We start from the raw sequence: 22,963 nt of genomic DNA on the forward strand, positions 1-22,963 counted from the left end.
ACAATAAGCGTAATAGTAAGCAGTCGTGAGAATTGGCCGATCATATAGTCGAGTGTCCTCCTCGAACTCGACGATCGGTCAGTTCTCACGGTTACGAACACAGTTACAACCGTACGCTTACGTAATTGATATACGTAAACGGAACGTGGGCCTAAATACGTGGATACATTATGCAAAAGTCTAGGCTTTCGGCCTTTATAACTCGTATAGCGCAAATTGCGGGGCGCCGGCGCGCACGCTACGAGCGTGAGCGCGCGACCAGCGGCAAAGGTGCTGCGGAGGTGGTCGGCCCGGCCCGCCGTCCAGTCGAGCCGCGACAGTCGAACGGTGTGTACGTTTTAAGTTGCGTAGCGCGGCGCGTCGCCGCGACAATCGCCGCAAGTCGATCGACGAAAGAGGGAGAACAAGAGAGGATTTTTGACCAGGCACGCGCGGAATCGTCGGTGCTGAGAAACGAGCGAGCGCAAGTTCGCGAAGAGAAAAGTAGGTGGTGCCGGGTTGAATTTGTCCATCCACCCCGCACGTGTTTTGCGTAAAGTGTTTTTGTAAATCGGCTGGCGTACCGCGCAACATATCCTGTGTCTTTCCCCCTTTTTAGTGCGCGCGAACGTACGTAAAATCGCATATCGCGGAATATAACACGCGACGCGGAGCACGTGAGAACGTCCAGCCCGTTTGTGGCGGTTACTCCAAACATTCGTCGCCGCGCGAGACGTTGTTTGTTTACGGGGCGCAGTGGCGCCGCGTCCACCTCTCTCTCTCTCTTCCCCTCCCCCTTCCCTCGCTTTCTCTACTCGGGCGGGAAATTGCGTTCGAGACGAGAGAGGGTACGATGCGTCGCGCTATTACACGGTGAGAATTTCGCCCGGATGACTGCGGGCCCCCTGAAAGAGTGCTTCGTGTTTCGACCGCACGGTACGGCTGTCTGATTTTTTTCTCCAAGAAAGAAGAAGGACTTATCGAGAATCGCGAGAAGTGAGCCGCGAAAGCGAGAGACTCGAAAATCGACCGTCGAGTGCTCCTCGATCTTGTCCTCTGGCGCATCCTTCATCCGGTAGGTCTCGTTTACGCGATTCTCGCCGCGGAAGGGCCTCTGCCGTAATTTCAAAAATTCAAGCGGACTCACGAGAGAGCTTCGGTATCAAGACGGAAGAAGAGGAGACGGAGCGAGTCAGCGTTCGAGAGGAAAACGACTCGGTGCTACTACTCCCGTGAAGTACGCGCGGCGCGTCGCGTCGCGTCGCGTCGGCCCCCCGAGTCGTCTAACGAGTAACAGTACTTCCTCGCGCTCAGTGGAATAAAGCCTCTTTCCGTGGAACGGGACCCACCGCGCGCGCTCTCCACCGTGCCGTGTGCTGCGCCGGCTCCGCTCTCCTCGCGCGCCGCCAACGCCGTGCCGGCCGTCTCACTCGCGCCCGTGCGCCCGGCGTCCCGTGCTATCCTCCACCGCGAAGTAGTCTGGCCGGTCGGGCACGAGGGAGCCCTCTCGCGCGAAACCAGTCCTCCGCGGTGTACGCGCGTATATACCGGAGCCAGAAGAAGCTGCGCCGCGGTTTGCCTTACGGCGCGCGCTAAGTGCTCCGCAAGCGCGCCTTCCGCCACCTGCTCCGCGACGTACGGAGGATTTTCGGCAGGAGGAGGAGCAGCGGCGAGAAACGAGATCGGTTGGAGGAGCGAGAGAGAGAGAGAGACGGATCTCTGGCGTTGTGTCGAACAATTTCCCCCGGCCGTCTCTCTCGCGATCGTTCAGGTGGATTTTGACAAATCGATCGCACGGGGGGAGGAGGAAGGAAGAAAGAGGAATCGCATCGTTTGCACCTGCCGCCATATTTGGAAACCGCTTTTTGAAACGCCCGCGGAAAATCGAGGGTAGGCGACAGGTGTCCGTTTCGTCGGTGCACCGACTGCAACACTTTTCGAGGCGTTTCTTCGTCACTCCTGTCGACCACACGGAGTTGTCTATCTTACCCTTGTGGAGGACTTTCACCGGAAAGGATTTTTCTTTGGAAAAGATTCACGCGGTACTATGACCTGCGTGTGTGTGACGTCGTCTTTGTGGAAATCCACCGAGGGCACACAGAGAGAAGAAGACCACGAGGAGCACGCTGATTTTGTCCCATAGGGATCCATAACCTTACTCCGATTTTCAAGTAAGAAACATTCGACAATCATTTGTCCAAAGACTATCATTAGCATCTCGTTATCACGAAAAGTGGGCTGTATTGTCTTCGTCTGGAGGAAGATTAATTTATCTTGAAACAACAAATATCCGACGATCGTTTATCCAAAGACCGTCATTAGCGTCTCATTATCAGCCGGCTTCTTGTCTTCATTTCGCGGAAGGAGGCACAATTGTTATAGAAGAAGATTAATTCGCGCCGATTTGAATACACAGCGAATATTCGACAATCGTTTATCCGAGAACTGTCATTAGCGACTAATTATTGTCACGAGGAGATCGTATTATCCTCGCCGGGAGGCACGATTTAAAAAAAGATCACGAGGAGCAAGACGAGGTTTACAAAGTTCGGCGACGAGCAGCGTGAATTTGAGAGATCGGTATTTCGAGAACGAGTAATCGAACATCGGCGGGCGGATCGAGGGCGCCCGACGTTTCATCGTCGAAACGCATCGAAAAGCAGGTTAGCGATCCCATCTCGTTTGCGCGCGCGATGCTCGCGTCGGCCAGCCGCGCCACCGCGTGCGCGATCCCGCGGTCACCGTGCCGATTTGCGGCGGACAGAGCGAGCGAGGAAGCCGATACGGGGAGACCAGCGGCCGTCCCGACAGGGAACCTGGACTCCTGAAAAGGATCCCCTCCCCCCTGAGAAGCGAGAGTTACGTGGCGTTTAAGGCATTACCTGGGGAGAAAGATGTCTTCGGAGAAGTGATCCAATGAATTTTTCGTCGTAAGAAAGTAATACTGAATCGTAATAGAGGGTCTGAGAATATCGACCGGTGGAGAAACGCTATATACGGTTAGCTGTTAAACTCAGAGCCTACGCGACGAGGAGAACGAGAAGCGCGAACGGAATCAGAGGTTAACCTGGGGAGAAAGAGAGGAAAAGGTAAGAGGCCTTTCGCCGCTCGCGACCTAAGTTTCTCGGTCGCCCCGCGCGAGTCCCACTGATCTAATTCGCGGCGCGCTCTTTTACACCTCGCGATGCTCCGCTGAAGGTGTCGGGCCAACTATTTCCGGTTCGAAAGGAGAAGCTTCTCGAAACACAGAGACGCGATAAGTTACATAATTTTACTTAAATGCTGAACATCGGAAACGTCGAAGAGTCGACAGACAGAGCAACGTGCCGCGAAAGTGCGACCTCCCGTGGTGTTTTTTTTTTTCTGCGATCGTGATTTTCGCGAGACGTCAGGGTGATTCAAGTGCGTGAGGATATTTTGCCGATTCTTCGCCAGTGATATCTTTTCGAGTCTCGATTTTGATCCCGCGGCCGATCACCGAGTGCGACGAATCGGAGAGGAACAGCTGCGAGCGGAGCGGAGAGGAAGGAAGCGGACAAATCGCGCGGAAAGGAGACGCTCCATTTGGAGCGGAAGACAGGGACGCGAGATGAAGACCACACAACGGGCTCTAAGGTGAGTCTCTCTGCACGAAAGTCTTACCGTATTCGCGCTGCATGCTTTAACGATAACAGGAACGTATACCGCCACGTCGCGGCGTCGTCGCCGCGGCTGCTCGTAACGAAGGCCGTTGTTCTGGCCGCCATAATGAGCCGCACGTGCCGTTGTAAAATACGGGAGAACCGACACGCGGCTGGATTCCGGCCTCTCACGCGTGCCGATCTTTCATTTAGCGAGCCGTTTCGAGCGATACGTTTTCCTCATTGCTTGAAATCTCTTGAAAGTCTCTCTCGAAAACTGCGATTAAAGTGACCAGATTTCTAAAACTGAAACGTGAAAAGCCTCGCTTAATAAGCGAACGAGAAATATTTTTGCAAAACTGAAATTATATCACATTTGCGTATATCAATTTCGACTTGTGAAGGAAAATCAATTCAGATTTTATACAGTACATATACATACATAGAATTGAATACTATTTATCTTCTAGTTACGTTTGCTTCAGTTGAAGAATATTAAAATATGTATATTTTCTTGACGATGAACACGAATAATTTATCGGGAGGCACACGCCTCTCTCGTGTTACGCTCTATCAACTGCAGAAATCGCTTTCGATTCTTATCACCCTGACTTGAAGTCTAAATGGAGAAGACAGCGTTAATAATTAACAAATCCGAGATGATTTACCAATGTTGCATGCCTGCCAATCTTATGCGCATGCGATAAGGATAATAACGTACGGCGCGTCAAGAGGTCCATTTTGATAATTATTTATTTTCGTTAAAATAAACTAGCCACGCCATAGTAATTGGCCGCCAATCAAAGTAATTACGTGCTGCTATATAGCTATAACGTTCGCGAAACGACTCGACGCCTATGGGGCTTACACGTTACTTTTTGTTACCATATGTAGGACTCGGGACGCTTCTCTCTCTCCCCCTCCCTCCCTCTCTCTCTCTCTCTCTCTTTCTTTCTTTCTCATTGCGCAAGTTAATTTAAGCACGTTTAAAACGACCGGTCGATCGCTTCGCGACTACCTTCGGCCACTTTTATATCCTGAACGTTTATTTCGCCGTATATCTCGCCGTCGATCATTTCGCTTTTCCACGGCGACGATACCATCGTAGAGAGATATAAATGTCGATCGTTCATAAAGCAAACGCCAGTGACGATAAAGCGTAGTTTAATACCTTAGATGTGCCAATGATAATAATCTTGTATCCCTGTGAGAATTATAATTTTATTATGAAAAATAGGGGAAAAAGATACAGTTAGAGTACATATTTTTAAATTAATGGAAAGAGAGAAATATATATTATTATACACGGTATTATCTGTGTATTTATATGATTAATGAGTTAATCAGTGCACACAGATTCTCAAATATTCGCATAAATGGAATATACACATATCGAGGTATAGAAAGCAATGCCATACGTTTCCAAGTAATTATATCCGATGAAATATTTTTATTTTCAAAAATATTGAATATTGACTTATTGTATATGTATTATTCGCACATTATCTTCGTTGAATAGATAAGCACTTTTTTTTTTCTCGATGTAAAGCTCTTCTGGGAAATAGCAACTTACACTTGGAAAATTTAATACTGACGTTACTAGCGAAGGGATTTGTAAATCAGCAAAGCCGAATATTTAACTTTTATACATGAATTTGACATTTTGCTCTTAAAATTTTTTAATTTTGATGTATAATTCGTAGAATTTTCTAGTTCCATCAGGCATTTTAAAAAGTTAAACAAAATTGGGTGGTTAAGTGTGAAAAATAATCTAAATAATAATAAAATTGATATAAATTGATATTCACGTGCGCGCGTTTTTAAATAAAAAATTATTACCAATTTACGTTTAGATTAAATTTGGCGATAATCTTTTCAATAAGAATCTGTATAAATTACAGTAATTTTGATAGAAGTTTTAAAATGTTATTTAGAATTCAAAAGAAAATGACGCAATTTTGGGGAAATTTTATTTTTAATCTGTAGAAACTTGGGCAGTTTTTTTTGATGGACAAAAATTATTAAAAAATGTTTTTTATTTTGGATAATGCTGATCAAAGAAACTTTTTTGAAATATTTTAATAAAATTAGATTTCATTCTTAATGTGAATTAAAATTTTTCCAGTTAAATATCAATATATTAAAAAATAATGGATAGACTCTTGGATTATTTATGTAGCTATGAAACAGATTGATCTCTTGTTACGAAATATTCAATATTTATTTAATTATGTGTCATATTGAAATTACATACAAATGCACTGTTTGATATACTGACATACAATATTGTTATTAATAAACATAATACCGTGCCAAATATAACCTTGCAGTACCAAGGCTATTATTGAACGCTACGTCGACAAAATTCAATACGGATCAGAAGGATCAAGTAATTTTGGTGAGCGTAAATTTGGTGAGCTTAGCTTTCAGTGCTGTAAATACTAAATAAATAATCATTTCTCTATGTACTCATTAAAACAAATTTACAATTGTAAGATACATTTTCTGTACGTAGAAACATCAAAAATTGAACTAATGAAGAATTAAATGTTAGAATATTAATAACAACTAACGATAGAATTATTGAATTATTATTGCAATATTTTTCAAATTGATATTAATATAGATATCTTTGTTGACTGAATATTCGTTTGTCTAATACAACATAAGTACGCGTGAAATTTTTATTATTTCTTACAGTAACAATTATATAATAATAAATATAATTTTATTAATAATAAAATGTACAAAATAATTATATATAATAATATTTATTATAATAGAAATATGTATTATAAATTAAAAAAATAGCATTAAAATTCCATTATGCGGGGGTCACATTTGATATGCATCATTATTAAGAATTGTACATACATTACACAAAAAAAACTTATAGTACAATCAGAGTATTCTACAATTATTTTAATGATCCAACAAAATTATCTTCAGATCTGTATTTAGTTAAATTTGTAGATTGTACTTCAGTAAAATAATTCTTTCCGCGTACTACATATTTGTTTTTATTCTGCATTTACGTATAATAATATTTAGATAATATTATATAATTTTTAAGCAGTGATTTACCTTTCCGTGCAAATTCTCACATTTCTCTCCGTCGCCACTTTGATTCCGATTCTCGATGAGATTCGTCGGATACAATTCGGCCAAAAAGTAGCGATCGAGAATTGCCAGAGCGTGAAGCGCACGGATACGATACGACAAATGCCGCTGCGGGCTAGAAGTATGTATGTATGTGTATACGGGTATATATGTAAATGTTACGCTTCCCCGCTCCGCTGTCGGTGGCTTTGCATCGAAAATGTCAGGTGGCGGATGACGACTCCGGCTTCAGCACCGCTCGGCTCGATCGTTCCCGTTTGACTCGCGGCTGCAACACATGGGACATATGCGCGGCAAATTGAAATGCTAATTTGAAAGGCGCACCCCTGGCTTCCTCACTTCGTCGAGTGAATTCTGTCTGTATTTTTTGTAAATATTTTCCAGCGCGAGAAACGAGACAGACTTTCCCCAGCAGCGCGGCCCGATAGGCTATCGATATTACGTGATCAATACCGTAAAAGCCGTATGGTTCGTATCGGATCGAAAATCTTTGTTTGGATGAATTCGTTGTTATTATTATTTTCTTCGTAGTGTTCGTATAACGCTCCATTTTCTCGCAATTAATGCTTTGAACTATACTTTTACACAAATGATTATTTAAAAACGGTTATTTGAAAAAATTTCAATGCCCATCATGGTTTTATGGAGATTTGGTTTTTATTTTTTTAACGTATTGTTTTAGGCAGAAATCCTGTATACAATATATACAGTACATATATATTGTAACGTTAAATTTTCAGAGTATAAAAAAATAAATACGGAAAGATAGTGTTCTTTTATTGGGTCGAATATAGTTTTGGTTGTATATTGTATATAATATTATACGTCTAATGAAAATTATTCCATTGGACGTATAGTATTACAGTTTACATAATTTGATTGTGATGTAAAATATAATACATCCGATAGCACGTTATTTATATAACATTTTCATATATGAAATATAGTTGCTTATTTAACTTTACGTATAAATATATATCGCTTTTAAAACTAATATATACACGTGAGTTTCCATATCATTATTACAATCATATTATTTAAATACAGAGTGGTTGCATTTCTCTTTGTGGATCTTCCTCTTTCTAAAAAATTAATTTTTTTCATATTTTTTTATTTTAATAAATATATCATAAAGTGAAAGAATAACGCAACAATTAGCGGACAATAATAATGATTTTGTATGTAAATTGGAAAGCGATGTTTTATAACGATTGATTTGAAGGCGAGATCGATTCATCAGCGAGAATTAGAAAGTGAGAAAAATATTGAGTAAGAATGACAGGAGTTGTAACGATTAATGAGCAAAGCTGAAAAGGCGTTCTCGAAAAAAAACGACGAATCTTCTTAATCTTCGCATCACGAAGAAGCTCCTGCGGTTTCTATTTCCACTCGTGCACGATGGAATCTGAATCTCTTTTCACGGAACTTTCCATCGCAATTGTATTGTAGTTCGTTCGTTTCCCGAGATAATAAAGTTAACATCGTGAAACGTGTCATCACTTCCGTACTCAACGTTTTTCGTGAATGGTGTTTATTTCAACGAAGCACACATTATTGATATTGTTAATATTGAATCCTATTTAACGTGTTATTACACTGAGAGAAAATTAAACTGTAATAAATACTTGTTTGAATAGCACTTACTGAATATTTACTACTAAATATACAAACGTATATTTATTTAATTGGTACAAGAATTAAAGAAATTAATTCTATTTACCTACAATTTTTTTATTTAATAAATATTTATTTATCGTAAGTGAATGTTAAGTTCTGTTCAAACAAATATTTGTGAACGTTTTAATAGATTTTTGTCAACATATTGACGCGCGGTACAAAGCAGAAATTTTGAGCGATCTTTCTGAGATATTCATACCCAGGATATATATACCTAGCAACCCTCTTTTAAAAACAGAAAGTTTAAATAACCTTGATTTACTGTTGATTATGTTAATAGTTGTTTTTTATACAAACCCAGCATTCTTTGACATTATTATATACAGACCAATGCGTTTATACTTTATGATATATATAGGGGAAAATTCTATACCCTTTACATTTCATAGACGTTTTCTCGAATAATCGTAAGATGAGAGAGATATATATCATTGTTTGTTATATAAATTAATACCAATATATTTGTGTGCTACTTTATAATGTAAAGTAATATACAATATTGTATTATTTATTAATGTAAGATGTCCGAATTGAGCAATATATGTTACTACGTTACAACAATTAATCAAATAAATTTACCAATTTACTTATTAACAACAATATAATTTCATGTGCAATATGGATCAGGTTTATTGAGCTGAAACATATAATACTGATCGGTATTAAATTATTATTGATTTTGTCCATTATAATTATCGGAAAAGGATACGCCCGATGAGATACGTGTATACGAAAATGCAGAATGTATGTACATACATCATAATGTTGATTAATATTAGAATTGATACTTATCTAATTGTAAGTAACCTACTTTTCCAAACGCAACATTCCGCATTATCCTTCTCTACATAAGGTTACATAAAAGTATTTGTACTTATTTTTATAAATTTGTTTTTGTATGATAACAGGTCTCTTTTGAAGGTAAAAGTTGACTTTGGAAAGTAATTTTAGTTTAAATTGTCATAGAGTTTAGTATTTGATTTTTACTAAAAAAACAGAAAGAGAAAGAGAAGAGGAGGATAATTAAGATAATGAATAAATCAAGTTCATATTGTAATCTAAATATTTTATTTAAGATAATTTCTCTTCATCTTTCTCTCTCTTTCTCTGTATATATATATATATATATATATATATATATTAGAATTGAAATTGAAATGATAATCTAAATAGCTCACGTTATCTGGATAAGAATTAATTTACGATCGGACATGTTACATATTTCACGGCTGCATAGAGTTTTTATTTCTCGCGTTTCGTATGGGAATGTGTTAGTTTTCTCTTGACACGGTGTACCTACTACATAATGAAGAGGAGCCGGTAACACCTAATTAAGTAGTCGTCCTTAATTAACGCGGGAATTGGTAGACTATTGTGGGATCGATTGCAAGATTATAATCGCTATGGCAACTTTCTTTTCTCATTTCGAGAAAATGTAACCTCCTAGAAGTCGCGACAACAGCTTCTTTGCTTCTGTCTTTCGCGCTCGCGTGCACACCGATGAAAGATATAATTAAGGCGTTTCAATTAGGATCAGTCGGCCATTGTACCTTCATGGAGATCGAGAAAGATTTTTCCATCAAGTTTCAGGACCTGAGAAAACGCTCTGTAATTAATCACAAAAAAACTGATACTAATCACTGATACATTCACTAGCGAGATTAGGTACACGAGAGAGATCGCGTCCCATTTTCTCTTTGCCACGTTTAATTTTTGAGCTTTTACCATTTTCTGTTTGTTTTAGTTAAGAAAAAATCTGCATATGTGCGGATGGTAAAATGTAGCTACAACAATGAAAATTAATTTGGGATTCTTGTAATAATCAATATTGATACGAATAGTTTATTTATTTGTATATCAATTCGATTTACTTTTTTAAAGTTTACACAATAATTTAACAATAAATTAAAAATCACTTTAAAGTTAGTAAACAATTTTTTGATAATTTAATTAATTCAAATTTGCGATTACTATGGTCGTGAGAATTCTATATGTATAACAGTGATATCGTCATTAGATCAGGTCAATTAGTAGTATGTATACGTACAATGCAGAAATCCATGAAGCGAAACTTTGTTAAATTAGCGAATAGTAAATGGTGTGTATATATATATACATATACGTACAAACTGAAGCTATCTATTTGAGTTTCTATAAATTGATCACAGATTGTGTTTTCGGATGTCTAGATTAATATCTGTTTATAGTTACGTAACTTCACAGACAATCCATACAAAATTAATTTACAGGTATACATACATAATATATTGTAGAACTACCTGTCATTTATTTTTGATAAATTTTGGTTAAAAAAAATTTATCAAAATTTTTAAAAAATATCTTGTAATATAAAATGGTATACAATTAAAAATCTCAGTTTGTGTTTTTCGAAAAAATGTACTTTGAAATTTATTTTGAATTAAATTTAAATAATTAATGTGATTCTTTATCTTTTAATTGCGCCCGTGAAAAGCTTTTTTTTAAAATTATTTACAATCAGGATGTACTGTGGAAAATCCTGGAATTTTTATATTTAAAAATTACGGACTTTTACGGACTTTTATCGGTATTCAAGAAAATTTTTCAAGGGGATTTTACTTTTAAATTTAAATTTTGTTTCTTTCTGAAAACATTTTTCTTTGATTATTTTTTCTTGATAATACAAGATGTTAATCAGTTGGCAATAAGTACAACATTCACGTACATTCTCGTATGTTTCGCCTTCCTTGCATTGTCTTATAGGTTTCAATTTAAATCACGGCCTTAATTGTAGAGAGGAAAATGGTGGTTATAGTTTCGAGGAAGGAATCAATGTCTTCTATTAATTTTTAATACAATACAGTTTGTTTGCTTGCACATCAATTCATTTCAAAGTTACATTAAAGAATTCTTTAATCCTATCTAGAATGCATTAAAGAATTCTTTAATCTTATCTACAAAACAAAATATCTAGAAATTCTCAGGAATTTTTTAATTAAATTTCAGTAAACACTCCGACAATTTAGGAGGTATTTATAATAAAAAGAATTTAACTTTTTTAAATCAAAAGAAAACAGAAACAGAGAGAGAGAGAGAGAGAGACTCCATTATATGTTATTAAAAAAAAAGAATTTTAGAATTGTACTCATGTCGTGACAATAAATATTTGCCTATAATAACACTTTTGTTAATTTATGAAATTGTTACTGATAATAATAGCAATGATATTAACAAAAATGTAACAACTTATTGGTACCCTCGCTCTTATAGGCTCGTAATCTGTTTCTTACGCGCATAAACAAACCTTATCTTACGTAGCAGCCCAGCAGCAAATGGTATCGACTGTACGTATGAAGCCGTATAAAAAAAAGTAATGCCTTTGTTTATCGAACCGGACTTCGTATCGAGCGGAGCTTATATCAGCAGGATGCAGGATAAGTGCGCTAAAACACGTGTGCGCGCACGCGCGATAACATTGTTTTCCCATCACATTTAAAACCGCACGGTTTTTTTACGGTTCCGTCCACGGACGAATTAATATCTGAGTCACGGATGACTCACGTATCTTCCGAGTGGATACCTTTTGGCAAAGGAATCACGTACGGTGATATTCGTGTTTGCATTTGCAGAAAATCTACGACGATACGGCGAACCGTTTAACACGATCGCGTCGCTATACATAAGCTTCTTCGCCTCTGTTTATCTTCCTCGTGCACGTCGCACCAACGGTGATGCGAGTTTCATTGCTACACGATGAATTTCGTCTAGGATAGGATAAATGGAGGAACAAAAGGAGCTTGTTTATTTATTGAAGTTCAGACGTTGCTGCGATCCTTTTCCTTTCTTATCTTTTGTGCACACGGAACTTTTGTTAGGTCGACGACACGAGTTCCTTTCTCGAGTTGAGAAAAGATTTCTATATTTTATTATATTTGAAGAAAATTTATTCTTTTTATACAATTCAATATTGAATATAAACTGTATAAAGTTAACTGGTTAAGGTTTTATTCAAAATTCATCCATGGAGATCTATGGAGATAGTTTTTCATTTTTTCAATGAGCGATAATGAATAATGAATGGTACAACGAGATTCGATGTTGTAACGAATAGAAAACTTGAGAAAAGTGTAAGGAAAAGTGATAGCGCACGAATAAAACAGTAACGAAGAGTCGAGAATGGTATTGAAAAATTTAAAGAATTCGCTTCATGAAATATTTTCAGCTCGCATTATTCTGAGTAAGAATGAATATGTTTAACACACATTTATATATACAATTTAATCTAACTTTAAAGCCTGCTTTTTGATGTTAAAGAATTGATTGGATAGTAGAGAGCCAAAGAAAACATTATTAAATATCGATAAAGTGATTTTAATTTGAAAGATTTATTCTCTCTTTCTCTCTCTCTCTCTCTCTTTTACAATCAGGCGTAAAATCTAATATGCTAAGTCTTATTAAATTTCATTGTTTACTGAATAAATTTATATATTTGTAACTATATTTTCTAATGAAAACAATTTATATTTTTCTCATAATTTCAAATATATTCATGTCAGTATGATTGAATATGATCATATATACAATAATAAGATTAATAAATTCTTCAAATTTTCTGAAAATAAGATCTGCTAACGTAAATTATGAATTTATTCATATTTTGGATATTTAATTAAGTAAATATTGAATACTTACTGTAAGAACAAAAGACTTCTGAAGAGCAAAACTCCCACGTTATAATTATAATATACATCCGGGTACGCATAACTCGATCTTGTCGATCGTTCTACGCTACAATGCCACATAACAATCGATCACCCGCTAGTTCCGGGTGATTGGTTGTTATGTACCATTGTAGTGTAGAACATCGTCTTGTACGTACGCTCCATAATTCTGCGCAATATACATATATCTACGAATAGGTAGGTAAGTGATACATTTGTGTCGTGGCTCGGAATAAAACAACATGGAATTCATAATTATATAACGAAACGGTACAACATAATTTTTTGTATCAAAATTTTGTTCAATTAATGCTACGCATTGTTATGGACATGAATAAATATATGCCCAAGTAAGAAAAATAATATTGTATATAAGAAAATATATTATACAATGAAAGGTATCATAGAAGATAAGGCAACTCAAGTTTAGTTAGAGAAATTGGTAAAATGTATACTATAAACTAAGGTTAAGACTTGATACAGTCCTGTTTCTCAGCAATAAGGATATCGTGTCAAAAATATCCGTCGCTTTTATATAGGTCAAGTGAAACCTATGATCTTCATACCTCGTATATATATATCGTATCCCTGAGCACAACATGATTCATGATTCACAATAACGCGAGCGAACGGGTCTTGTTAAGCGTTTAAAAGGATTCCAAAGATGCTGTGCATACAAGTGGAAATATGGCAACGGTGATATATGCTCGCAGACCTATCGGTGATTCGATTGCCGGATCAGCCTTGACACACTCGTATAACCGCGTGACAACGAAACGTTACATGGTTGACCGGTATCGTAGTTGTGATCGTGCGATGATACACTCTTAGGTCTGATTTTTCATTTGCTGATTAACTCGTGATTAGGCATAATCTGGTAACGTAAAAGTTATATTTTTTTATCTACAGATGATCAGTAAACTGATGATTTTATAGTGAATATAACTTTGAAGTTACCACTATAAAACTATTAATTTAGTGCTTAATTATAGATACGAAACACAATTTTTACTTTATTATTAAATTGAGGTCAAGTCTAAATCACAAGTTAACCAAGTAATGAAAAGTTTCCTTAATAAATTCAATGATTTAAATTTTTCCTTGATATTGGATGAGCTTTTTCCGAAAATTGTACAATTTTGATCGGTTCTTTTTCGATTCTTATCAAATTTGAGATCTGGAATTATGTATAAACATTCTTATAAATATCTTTATTTAAGTGAAATTGACTTTTTTTTAATTAAGAAATTAATTATAAGATGCAAAATTATGTTTTCATACAAATATATGGAAGATGATGAGTTTCACGACTTAATATTGTGTGGAGCACTTGGAAACAAAAGATAATATTCTTAATGAAATTAAGAATAAAATACTTGGATAATTACATTTATTTCATGTCCGTTTTTGATTGAGAAGAATTCAATATTTTTTTTATACACTTGGCGTATATTTTTTCTTTTTTTAAAAAGGTTTTTTTAAATTCAGAATATACTGAGAAAGGAAATTATTTGGTTGACTAAATTAATTTAATTCGTCTTTATTTCTTTTAATGAAGAATGTGTGTATTTAAGTAAAACATTATATCTAATTTCTTAACATGGAGAAACATTCTCCGAAAAATGAATTTAGTCAAATGAATAAAACGACAACTAAAACAAAAAGGAGCAAATGAATGAAAATAATTTTTTCCAGTATAACTAAACTTACATACAACACTGTTAGTTACATGTTTTATTTACTTCTTGCATCATGAAAATTTCAAAATCCATCGAGAATATTGGATTGTGATGTAAAATACATTCTTTTAAAGACCCCGTTTCTTTTTCGCGGAGGAGTTTCAAAAATAGTTATATGTATACGCTATGCCATTACGCTGGTACTCCCGTCGCTCGGAATCCAATTCAGCGAACCATAACGACGTACCTGACTTTGAGCGTTTGAACGCGTGACGTTGCGATCCGCGCAACACCTTATATCGTACTACATTATCGCTTCAGGCTTACATAGACAGGATGCGATGTATATGTATATGCAAGTGCAGGGTAACTCTACGCCGAATTGTCGAGCTAAAGAAACTGGCGTTCTCGCGTAGCGTATCCAATTTGAATAAGAAGTTCGAATTTATGTTATAGCGATCCGCGAAAATAACTGATGTTTCAAATTTTATAATCCCTTGACGGGAATGTCGATTACCGCTGCAGCGCGATCACGATGTTTCCGTTTTTCAAACAGAGAAACCTATGTATAAATATCTCTCTTGATATCTCCATGAATTTAGGAAATAGACTTTACATATTTACAATATGTAAAACCAGTCTCTCTCTCTTTCTCGCTGTCTCTGAATAAAAGGAAACGCGCTAAAAATAGATCCATATCGCATCGCTTTATCTCACGAGAAGAGGTACTCGGAGAGGTAGTTGCATAGAAATTACGACACGCCTTATGTTCGCCGCGACTCGAGGATGTGCTCGCTTGCGTCATATCGAGCGAATTTTTAATCGCTCCGAGTTGCATGGGCTTTTCGCAAAACACTACCTGCATAGAGTACGGAATACGAGACCGCGGAGTTTTACGCCTTCCGTTGGCAAGGGAGACACGGGGCTTCCCGTAATCTGCATATCGAGTGTCTATCCGGCACGCGCGAAAAAGTTCAGACGACGATGGGGCGCGCGCATGCTTGCGACTTCGCGCACACACTCTCAACTTCACTCCGCAAACGAGAATCGCATACGTGCCGGAAACTACGTATATCCGTAGTCACGACTCTGGCAGCGATCCACGAATCGATACGAACGTCCGTAATGTTATACATACAGGAAATGCATGAAAGACTGGGGAACCATTCTATATGGTAGAATTTTATATCTGGAAATTATTTTCGGTGACATATTCTCGAAACTAACGATATTTAGACATTTACATATTTGAAATTCTATACACTGAAATAAATTAATTTATTTAAAAGAAATGCGTGGATGATTACTCTTTTTCCAGTTAATATAACTGTATGCACAAAGGTACTTATTCGTGACATTCTCTGAATTGAATATTTGAACTTTTACACGTTTGAAAATCTACACTGAAATAAATTTATTTTATAAAAGAAAACGGGTGTGTGATTTCACATTATTATTTTTTTCAGTTATTTTAATTGCAAAAATAATAACGTAAAATGACACACGTATTTTCTTGTATTGTGTATGTACAAAGGTATTTATTTACATTATAAGAAATTATTTTCAATTTAAATTAATATTATTACAAGACATTTTATTTAAAATTTATTTATTTATTAGACAGTTTTGATTTTATTAATTGTCGTTTTAAATTTATGAAATACATTCTAAACAAGATATAGTTTCGTCCATTTACGTAATTCATAACTTTATTTGTACAAAAGGGATAAAGTAATAGATCAGACTGTTAAATCAAAATATTAAATCATATATTATTCATCATAAAATTATAATATTAAATGTTCAATTTAATAAATTTAATATTTTATTATATGACACAGATATCTAGATTTGTTATTATGATATTATACGGTTACAGATAGCAGTGTTATCGTAAATTTTTAGATAGTTCCAACGTTAAGTTTTTGTGTCGAAAAAATGCCTAAGCATTTTGTTAATTACATTTACCGTTGTATATTACTGGTTGCTTTTGAATGTATTAGCTGCCACAAAATCTAGCCATTCCATGCATTAATGATAAATGTAAAGAGAGATATACAAAGCCAACATGTCATAATTAATCGACGCTTTACTTTTCCCATTCAGCAACGAAAATACGTAACTAGTGTATACTTCGCGATTAATTTTACTATACGGGGAAGAATAGGTGATTTTCTCGAGTTTTAAAATATAATAGTACCCGTTACATTAATTTTCATATAAACTTTTTCTATTAACGAAATAAAATATTTTTCGCGCGCGGAAACAGGGTTGACTCTTGTGCGGGAGATTTTTCTGAATATACCGTAACCCGAGTGCTTGCAGTGCATCGCCATTACGCATTTCTTGCGTGCAATATTCGTCGCACGCAATACACAATGCATCGCGTGTCGTTTCGCGTGCCGATTTTATTTCCGCGTAAACGAGATATTGCGGTGTATTTTGCGCGTCGGCGGTGCCAATTGCGGCGTGCGATCGTCTTTCACTGATCCCGTTGAAATATGTTCTTATTCGCCCGAGCTCATTCCCCATGGGAGACAGTCGGAACGAAACAAAACGAAACTTCGCTGAGTTTCTCATCGGAATATATACATCGGTGATCCGACGCGTGTACGTTATACGCTGCATGTTGCGAGGTAGAAACCCGAAACCGCCGATCGATCCACTGCATGCTCGTCCCGATGCCTTGTTTAGAGTTTCCAGCGCAGTAGTAATTACTGACGGGATCGCGAAACCGGGCGAGAAGAGTGGCTTCTTCCTCGAGCTCCATCGAACTCTTGTTCGACTCCAGTCAGGGCCGTGCAAACGGAACTATGTACCTTAAGACGTTCCAGCACAAACACAGTTGTGTGTCTAGTACTTTATTAAAACAAATATAAGTATAAATAAAATGTAGTAGAAAAATACTTGATCAGATTGGGTATTAAATCTAATCTTATTTCCAACATTTTGGATAAAAATTTTGAATCTTCCAACTTCGTTGTTTGATTCACTCGGGCCAATAACGTAGAGGCTAACAAATATATATGTATATGTGGTATGCGAGACTAATATCGTCTTGTCATTGATATGTAGGTCTTTTTTCTCCAACAATAACGATATTGTTGGGTTATCAAGTATCTCATAATGTGAACAATAAAACTAAGTAATATTTGAATTATCATTTATGTATGAATTCATTTTAAACATTAAAAAAGACTTAATAAAGGTTTATTTATTTCAAGATAAGATTGTGTTAAAGGTAGGACAAACAGTTAGCTGTGACTCGTAGCTCTCTCCATTTGTACCAATAAAACGAAAAATTATTTTTAAAAATGTATAGCCAAAAATTATTTAATAATATATCTGTAAAGAGGAAGAGAGTAGTGATCCCAATTTGAATCGCAGTCTATTTCGTCTGTACGATTAAGGTATCCCTGATGTTAGCGGGCAAGCAGATTAGGGGGCTTGGAGCAAGCCAACCAACAGGCTTTCGGCAAGATCAATCGCCACGAAAGGTTTTTCGCTCCTCGCGATTCTGTCTTTTTTTTAAAATTTTTTTTTTACTTTCGCTCATCTCTTCTCTGCCTCGTTTCGGTCTACCTGGAACTTTATATGCGCGCGAATCCGCAGGCCGCGTCAAAGCCACGTGCGTTAGCCGACAAACCGACTTGTTGTAGCTCGTTTCATCTTGATACTTTGTGTTCCAACAGCAAAACCGCAACGACGAGTCAATTAAGGGTCCTCGATACCTACATCAAACATGTCGGGATACGATGTCAGAATTGAGAAAGGTGCAAGAAAACGAATGGCTCCTTCTTTTCACATGCAGTCTCTAGATTCACCTCGAAAAATTAATGAATTCTTCACGCACACCCAAGACGCTCACAAAATTACGGCGAAATAAAAACAATATTTGAACTCATCTCATCTGTTTGAAATCTAGTTTACCACTAATCTTTAGAACAATGCCTGTATGTCTATTAAGTATACTTTTTATTTCATTAAACTGTAATTTCCTATTTCTGTTTGTATCACCGTAATAATAGAATTTTTTCTCTTGTAGTGCATATATTATTTTTATTGTATCAAATTGAACTGCAAAAAAGAACGATTTCTTTATCAAGTGTTTGTTTTAATCAAATTTATAACGAGTTTGATACGAATTGACGCAAAATTGTTTTTGCATATCAATAAATTTCAATTAATAGAAATTAATTATACTTTTGTGTGTTGGATTTAAAAAAGTTTAAATTGATCAATATTACTTAATATATATTTTTGCGATGTAAAATAAATTATTTTAATCGTTAGGAAAGATTATATTAATTTATTATTATTATTTTTAATAGTAATATTTGGTTTTCTTATATGGCAACGGTTTTTAAATTCCTGCAAATTTCTAATATTTTTCATATATAGACATTTTATTATTACATGTATTTAAATCATGTCAGGCATTGCAATATATCTTAAGAAAGTCTCCGAGATGAAGCTAGCGTTATCTTTAAATGTGACGACAAAAATCGGTGATTTTGCTACAAAATGTTAATCGCAATCATAAACTTTTCTCACAAAAATTAACAATACCGCTGTGCCGGCAGTTAATTGGGATTCGAAAAGCCTCATGCGGCGTCAAAGACACGCAACTTGGCGCGAACGTTAACACAAAATCGCGCAGGATGTTCAGGCATTCGCACGCGAATCCGTATACGGCGAGGTCTCTGTTGCCTTCGAAATTTTCTTTCCGTCTTTCACACGCTCCTGACTCCCAACCGCCGTTTCTTCTTTTCATGTCTCTGCCTTCCGTGTCTCTCCCGCGAGCAATAACGAAAACAACGCTCGTGATCGACGTCCCATCGACCGGCCGCAGAAAGGATGAGAGAGGAAGAAAACGAGAGAGCAGAAACCGACCGACCCCCCTGAAGGCACGTGTTGCTTCTCCGGACCCCCGCATTTCTCTCTTCTTCGTCTTCCCTAGTTCCGTTTGCCACCCCGTCGTTTCAAAGGGAAGAGAGTTTCGCGGAGATCATCTACAATTTAAATACATATAGATGCTCCACACGCGCATTTGCGTACCCGCGCGAACTTCTTCATATCTCCTCTTCCTCTTCCTCCTCCGCTGCCTCCTGCTTCGTTTATGCGCACGTAAAATTCAATGCAAATTTATTCATGCGTCGTCTATTAGACCGGTGCAAGATTCCCCCGTGTAGTTTCTACCAGCAAGTAGAAATATCTTTTCTGATATTATTGTATATTAGGAAATCTTGGCACTACGCGCACAACTTTTGTTAGGCCGACATAAATCGTTTGTTCGCTTACAATAAGTTAATGCTTATCGGTAAGCTGACCAACTAGAATGTCGTAGATGAAGTCTAAAGTTGGCGAAATATTATTTTATTAATATCATGAAAACAATTTTTTAAAAACAGTTGTCTCAAATGAACATTTATTTGTTTTTTTTTATTTTCGTAGACTATTCTTACATTATTTTTTTTTACGCACAATTATTTCTTAAGCATAGCGAATTAATGAAATTAAAATGAGACATGAAATATTAAGATGAGACATAAAATTGTTTTCCAATAATGCACGTGCAGAAAAAAAAACGTATATGTCTATGTATATCGTAATGACTTTCTTAGTTCACGTTTGATCGATCGACCCGTTTCTAGGAAAATAACACTGTCCAGTAGAAATGATAAGTCGGTCAACTGAACGTGAATTACGCTCAATGAATAAATTATTTACAATCTGATAGTTTATACTATATGTATTAAGGTAAATTTCATGATTGATTGAGTAAGATTTCAATTTGAAAATAGCAAAAGTAAATATATAATATTCGAGTAAACAGTTACAAACGCTATACGTACACGAGAAAAATACTATGTAAATAATTTACGTATGATTGATTATTTCGCGATATTATATGTATATTTGCGATACACGGGAGATATTCGATATAATTTTCCCCGTTAATCTCCTCAATATCGAAAATTAAATTTCATTATTGAGATACACTGTCCCTAAATTAGACTAAATAGAGTATTTAAAAACAAATCCGTAACTTCTCACGATTTTACGCGATATGTTTATAATGATCGTTACAGTGTCGCCTTTGCACGCCATTTCTGTTATCGCTGGAGAAATCTCGCAGGCCCATAGACTGCACATTAAAATTCGCCACGCATTAAAGACGTCACGTCGCGAAATACTCTTCTCATTACCCGCGTAAGAAATTTGTCTTCCGTATAGTCTCTCCGACGGATCATATTTCGAGAAAACAACACGAGCAATAGGATTCCGTTGTTACCGGTCGGAGTCGAAGGTCGATCTTAATGAGGACCCGTGGTTGTAGTGCACGTAAAAGTGATATACAGCTAAGAGGAATTGCTTTTAATTGCTCTTCGGCGACGGTTGCTGCGCCGTCTCTTTCTTCTACCTCTTTGGACTTTATTTTCGATTCTTTCCTCCTCCCTCTGTCCGCTTCGCGCTAATTAAATTCTCATCGAAATTCATCTCCATGCAAAAAGTTTGTTTTCCGTATTTATGTATGTAGGATGTTCTTGCAGCTGTACATCTCATGATAAATTCAGAGTTGATTTTTCTTTAATTCAAATTTTTTTAGAAACAATAAAAGTAAAGAGTGATTTTGTAAAAATGTTTAATTCTTTCTTCAATATTAAAAATTTGGGTCATTAATAATTCTATTGATAACGATTTTGATAACAAAAACTTAATTTAAAATTAATTATGCAAAAGAATATTATAGCCATAGTATTAGCCATGTGACTGATGATACTCGTATGCATCGCTTAATTAGCGTTAATGAACACTGTATGTTCATCCCCGCAGCCGAATATTTTATCGTATGTATCGATTTTCTTCGTGAATATTTTAGCGGTCATACAAGGTGTATACCTTTTTCCATCGACGTAAATCGAAGTTACAGCAGACATTCATTATTACATATACTAGAATTTATTTGATTTTCCTCTTTCTTTTTTATAAGACGCTCTTATGTTTTACCTCCTGTTTTACATTCTCTCTGCATTTATATTTAAATTTATTCAGGAAATATTAAATTTATCAATATGTATGTATATTTTTATTTATCTATTATTTGATACATTCAAAAGTTACAGACTTCGTACTTAGACGTTTTGCAAGAAAGTGATAGAAAAATTTGAATGAGAGAAGATTCAGATAATGCCAACAATTCTCTTGACACATCTCTTGAAACTATCTCGCTTCTTTAACAAACACAACGCTGTGTTACAAAATATACCTCGCATCGTTCGGCCACGCAATAGAGATGCATTCACTATACAATCTTCCGCTTCCCTCTAGTTATAACAAAGTCTTTGCGTGAGTCGTGTATTTTTCGCGTTTTCTTACGCTCCTTCTCTTGCTTTTTTTCCGGTTTGAATCGATGGGACACGAGCGTGTCAATCGATTATCGTACTCGCAACGGTGACTATGCAGGTGTCGTGATTGATCAAAGCTGCGCAGGATGCATCGGTCGAGTAAGAAGTTCGCAACAAGCGACACTGTTGCACCCTTGTGGTGTAATATTTTTGTATTATCGCGTTCACAATTGCCTGTCGACGGATATGTCAAGTTTCTTTCCAGCGGAATCACTCTTCTTAGGATTCGTTAAAAATGGAAGCCTACGTGGGCGCTCTTTAGTAATAACTGTACGTTACAGAGAAGAACCATAATTTTGCGCGGTGTTTTACTCGCTTTTATTTTTCAACAATGCCATTTGAGAGTACCGTGAGATAATATCACGCCTCATTTTACATTAGCGAAGAATTTACGTAACATCTACTAGCGTTTCTACTACCTTTCCGTATAATAAAAGATCCAGTTGCATGAAATTAAATATGAAAATAAAACAGAAAAAAATTCAAAAAAATCTTCATAATTTTACAAATATTCATCTTCTGTAAATTTTTATTTATTTTATTAATTAAAAATATACATTAAATTATTATACAGTTATACTTAAAGTTTATTAGTCAATGAATATATTATACATATAATTGTGGGCTATGTGAAGTTGGCCCCCCCACTATTGAAAATCTAAAAATTACCATTACCATTCGTTTGGTGGTCGTTTGGTGGTGTTTGGTAGTCCATTCCGGACGTTTGGTAGTCAAAGATATAATGAGAAATGTCAAAAAAAGAAGAACGCGCGTGAAGT

At 36.3% G+C, this 22,963-nt stretch overlaps 1 protein-coding gene across 1 annotated transcript in view; it reads left to right on the forward strand.

The window, feature by feature from the left end:
- Nucleotides 1-2,845: 2,845 nt before the first annotated feature.
- LOC108782320 (uncharacterized) overlaps nucleotides 2,846-22,963 on the forward strand; it is a 149,524-nt gene continuing 129,406 nt past the window's right edge. Inside the window, exon 1 of the mRNA XM_018550576.1 lies at nucleotides 2,846-3,594. Within this exon, the coding sequence (XP_018406078.1) occupies nucleotides 3,569-3,594 (26 nt within the window). The 5' untranslated portion in view covers nucleotides 2,846-3,568. The remainder of the gene's footprint in view (nucleotides 3,595-22,963) is intronic.

The sequence above is a fragment of the Cyphomyrmex costatus genome, unplaced genomic scaffold (assembly GCF_001594065.2).
Source record: "Cyphomyrmex costatus isolate MS0001 unplaced genomic scaffold, Ccosl1.0 scaffold123, whole genome shotgun sequence".
Lineage (NCBI taxonomy): Eukaryota > Metazoa > Arthropoda > Insecta > Hymenoptera > Formicidae > Cyphomyrmex > Cyphomyrmex costatus.